The sequence below is a fragment of the Pinus tabuliformis genome, chromosome 1_1 (genome assembly GCF_031772625.1).
Source record: "Pinus tabuliformis cultivar Carrire ecotype Pingquan chromosome 1_1, CPIR1, whole genome shotgun sequence".
Taxonomy (NCBI): Eukaryota; Viridiplantae; Streptophyta; class Pinopsida; order Pinales; family Pinaceae; genus Pinus; species Pinus tabuliformis.
In genome coordinates, this window is record NC_142297.1 from 600820373 (window position 1) to 600824427 (window position 4055).

The following is a 4055-nucleotide window of genomic DNA, read 5'->3' on the forward strand; positions in this document are numbered from 1 at the left end:
GAAGGGGAAATTGCCAGGAAACTTGATGCTTGCTGTGACGAAATTGAAAGGAAAATTGGCCCGAAACTTCATGCTTCCAAATTCCACCGTTCAGATTACGATTAAACTTCAATATATATCGCCACTTGGTTTACTCAAGGAAATGAGAAGCTCAGTAATCAACCACATTCCAAAGCTGTTTTGTTTTCAGTCCTGTGCCCAACCATTGGGGTGTTGATACACAGGCAATAATAGCAAAGGTGCAGCTGGTAAGTTCCTTGCCCTCCTGAATCTTTCAGACGCAAATATTGAGGCTCAGCGCACTTTCTGTTATTCTGTATCCAATGGAAAACGTTAACTTTACCTCCCAGGGCAATACCAACAGCTATGTGTATCAAGTGTTTCTAAATCACCGCGGTCCTGATGTGAAGGAAGGACTCGCTAAAGATATCTACAATCGCCTTAAAAAACTCGGATTATCAGTTTTTCTGGACCAGGAAGAACTGCAAAGAGGAGAGGAGTTGGATACCCAAATCGAAGGGGCTATTCGAACAGCCACTGTTCACATAGCGATATTCTCTCCAAATTATGCTCAATCTAAATGGTGTCTCGATGAACTCGTACTGATGAGGGAACAGATGTTGAAGTCGGGGTCAACAATAATTCCGGTTTTCTACAAAGTCGAGCCCGCAGAAGTTCGGTGGGCGAGCGGCGAATATGCTCGACATCTTGGCAAGCTCGAACGACGACACGGCCCCGAGACCATAAAAAAATGGAGGAATACTCTTTCTGCTGTGGCGAATATAGTCGGTTTTGAGCTGAAGGACAAGTAAGACCCTCCAACTCTCCCTATTATTTGAGTTTTGTACTTTGCTGGCTTCATAAGTATATAACAGATTATTTATTTAGATATTTCTCGTTAGTCGATTAACTGTGATTTGAATATTGTTCAGGGAAGAGTCGCAGCTCGTCCAGGAGGTCGTCCAACAGGTTGTGAAAAAGGCTCGCAAACCGCCTCTCGACGTCGCCAAATATCCTACTGGCCTCGATGAAAAAATTAAAGATGTGGACAGAACATTGTCACTGCAGCGGCAAAGCGAGAAGGCTACAATTTTGGGAATTGTAGGTTTTGGCGGGGTCGGGAAAACTACCCTGGCTAAACAATTCTTCAACCGAGAGAGAGAGAGATCAAATTACAGTCGATCTTGCTTCTTATTTGATGTCAGATCCGGATATTTACCTTCCCTGCAGAGTAGCCTTCTTAAGGAGCTGATTCAATTCGATGCACAAATAAATAGCGTCGCTGAAGGCACAGGGATGCTCAAAGAGAGGCTCAAAAGAGATTCTCAACGGTCTCTTATCATTTTAGATGATATTGATAATATTGATCATCTGAATGCATTATGTGCACCAGTTATAGATACTATTGATGTAGGTAGCTTAATTTTAATTACATCTCGTAATAAGGATGTGCTTAGAAACTTCGGTATTGATGAGTCATCCATTTACACACTGAAAGGTCTCAATGTAGAGCAATCGCAAGAGCTCTTTTGCTGGCATGCCTTCGGTCAACCCCGTCCTGTTGTAGGATTTGAAAAAGTGGTTAAGAAGTTTTTGAATGTCTGCAATGGTTTGCCCCTGTCGCTTAAAGTGCTTGGGGCGCTTCTTCGTGGAGAAGATGACTTGAAGCATTGGAATGCGCAATTGCGCAAAACCTCCAAAGTACTTCAGGAAGACATACGGAGCACACTTAGAATTAGCTATGATGCTCTAGATGAGGAGGAAAAGCAAATATTTTTAGATATCGCCTGTTTCTTTATAGGGAAAGACAGGGATGCCGCTATAAGAGTATGGGATGGATCCAACTGGGAAGGGTTGCTGGGTCTTCGGAAGCTGGAAAACAGATGCCTCGTGGAGGTGGACGGTGAAAACTGTCTCAGAATGCACGACCACCTTCGAGACCTAGGCAGAGATATAGCTGAAGGTCTAGAACATCCCCGTCGTCTTTGGCACTTCACAGAGAATATGGCTCGTCCATCATTTGTAAGTATTCTGAAGCTTTCGACGGACTTTCAAAATAGCTTCGTGTTATCAAAATTGTCTGTCAATTTTTAAATCTTAAAACTAACAGCTGGGGGTGAACAATTCAGGTGCGTGGAATAAGAAGGTACAACCGAAGCATGTTGCAGCTGTTTGGGACTGAAAGTGACTCTGTTGAACGAATATTCAGCAGTGAACAGTTACCGCCGCTTGTATATCTGCACTGGAAGAACTGTCCGAAGTCCTCTTTAGCTCCCTCGATTCCATTAAAATATCTGCGCTGGAAGCACTGTCTGAAGTCCTCTTTAGCTCCCTCGATTCCATTAAATAATTTAAGTGTGTTACATATACAGGGGTATCAACTGAAAACACTCTGGCAACATGAATTTCAGGTAGTCATTTGTTTTCTTAACAGATCTATTTACCTTTTTTAATAGTGTATGAATTGTTGTACTAGCGTGTTGTTATCGTATGACACAATGCGAAAATGCTGTAGAGGCTCAAACTCACTTTAATAATGCATGTGAACATTGCAGGCACCTCTGCAGTTGAAGGAGTTGCATATTGATGCTCCCCTTTCAAAGGTTCCAAACTCCATTGGAAAACTGAAGCATCTTGAAAAAGTTCTTCTGTCGTGCGAGCAGCTGCAGACGCTACCAGAGTCGATTGGGAACCTGTCGGGCCTCCAAAGTCTTCACTTGAGCTTTTGCTCCAGTCTGCAGACACTCCCAGACTCAGTGGGGAACCTGTCGGGCCTCCAAAGTCTTCACTTGAGCTACTGCAACAATCTGCAGACACTCCCAGACTCAGTGGGGAACCTGTCGGGCCTCCAAAGTCTTTACTTGAGCTACTGCAACAGTCTGCAGACACTTCCAGACTCAGTGGGGAACCTGTCGGGCCTCCAAAGTCTTCACTTGAGCTGCTGCAACAGTCTGCGGACACTCCCAGACTCAGTGGGGAACCTGTCGGGCCTCCAAAGTCTTCACTTGAAAAGGTGCAACAGTCTGCAGACACTCCCAGACTCAGTGGGGAACCTGTCGGGCCTCCAAAGTCTTCACTTGAGCTGCTGCAACCGTCTGCGGACACTCCCAGACTCAGTGGGGAACCTGTCGGGCCTCCAAAGTCTTCACTTGAAAAGGTGCAACAGTCTGCAGACACTCCCAGACTCAGTGGGGAACCTGTCGGGCCTCCAAAGTCTTCACTTGGAAGGGTGCTGTAGTCTGCAGACACTCCCAGACTCAGTGGGGAGCCTGTCGGGCCTCCAAAGTCTTGACTTGGAAGGGTGCTGGAGTCTGCAGACACTCCCAGACTCAGTGGGGAACCTGTCGGGCCTCAAATGTCTTGACTTGAGGCTTTGCTCCAGTCTGCAGAGACTCCCAGACTCAGTGAGGAAGCTGTCCGGCCTCGATGTCTTGACTTGAACGGGCGGTGGAAACGGAAGAAGGGGTTGCCCGGCTGCGCTTCAAATTAAGATTGTTTTCAAATATTTCATTTGTTAATGTTAAGATGGTTCATTTTATGATAAGTGATTCAAAGGTCCACATAAAATCTGATAAGTGATTTTTTTGGAATTTTTTTGTATTAATCATAAATCACAAAATTCACATTTTAAGGTTACAAAATATCATTATTTTAAGTTATTAAATTATCTCGGTAAAATTTAATGTAAATTAACATTCTGAAATTTTTTTGTTAAATTGAATTAAATTAAATTTAAAAAAATTACATTAAAATTTATTAGTGTTACTATATTTATAAATTTATTAGATTGATATTTAATTCTACCAAAAAAAATGAATTTATTATTAAAAATTTATCTAATATTTTTTCAATTACTTATTAATAACTTTAACTAAAAATATCAAAAAAATATATTTTTAACTCTAAAGATTTTCTTTATTTTTTAATTCTTTATCTCTATAACTCTAAACTCTTTATTATTTTAAAAAATTTAAATAAAAATTTATATTTATATTTTAATTTTCAATCTTTGAAGATCTCAATTTATATTTAAGTACTTATCATTTTAACAAATT

The 4055-nt window shown here is 41.6% G+C and overlaps 1 protein-coding gene across 1 annotated transcript; it reads left to right on the plus strand.

Annotated features, from left to right (window-relative positions):
* Positions 1 to 323: 323 nt before the first annotated feature.
* LOC149214711 (disease resistance protein RPV1-like) lies at positions 324 to 3538 on the plus strand. Its single transcript, XM_089389484.1, has 4 exons — positions 324 to 808; positions 933 to 2022; positions 2130 to 2411; positions 2556 to 3538. Exons 1-4 carry the CDS (start codon positions 324 to 326, stop codon positions 3438 to 3440), a joined length of 2742 nt encoding a protein of 913 aa, XP_089245610.1. The 3' UTR covers positions 3441 to 3538.
* Positions 3539 to 4055: the final 517 nt, after the last annotated feature.

What these genes read in the sequence shown, in the direction of transcription:
- LOC149214711 (XM_089389484.1), top strand. Translation starts at nt 324, where the DNA reads ATGGAAAACGTTAACTTTACCTCCCAGGGCAATACCAACAGCTATGTG. An exon ending in GGTTTTGAGCTGAAGGACAA is followed by an intron (nt 809 to 932) that starts GTAAGACCCTCC and finishes AATATTGTTCAG; the next exon opens with GGAAGAGTCGCAGCTCGTCC. An exon ending in ATATGGCTCGTCCATCATTT is followed by an intron (nt 2,023 to 2,129) that starts GTAAGTATTCTG and finishes TGAACAATTCAG; the next exon opens with GTGCGTGGAATAAGAAGGTA.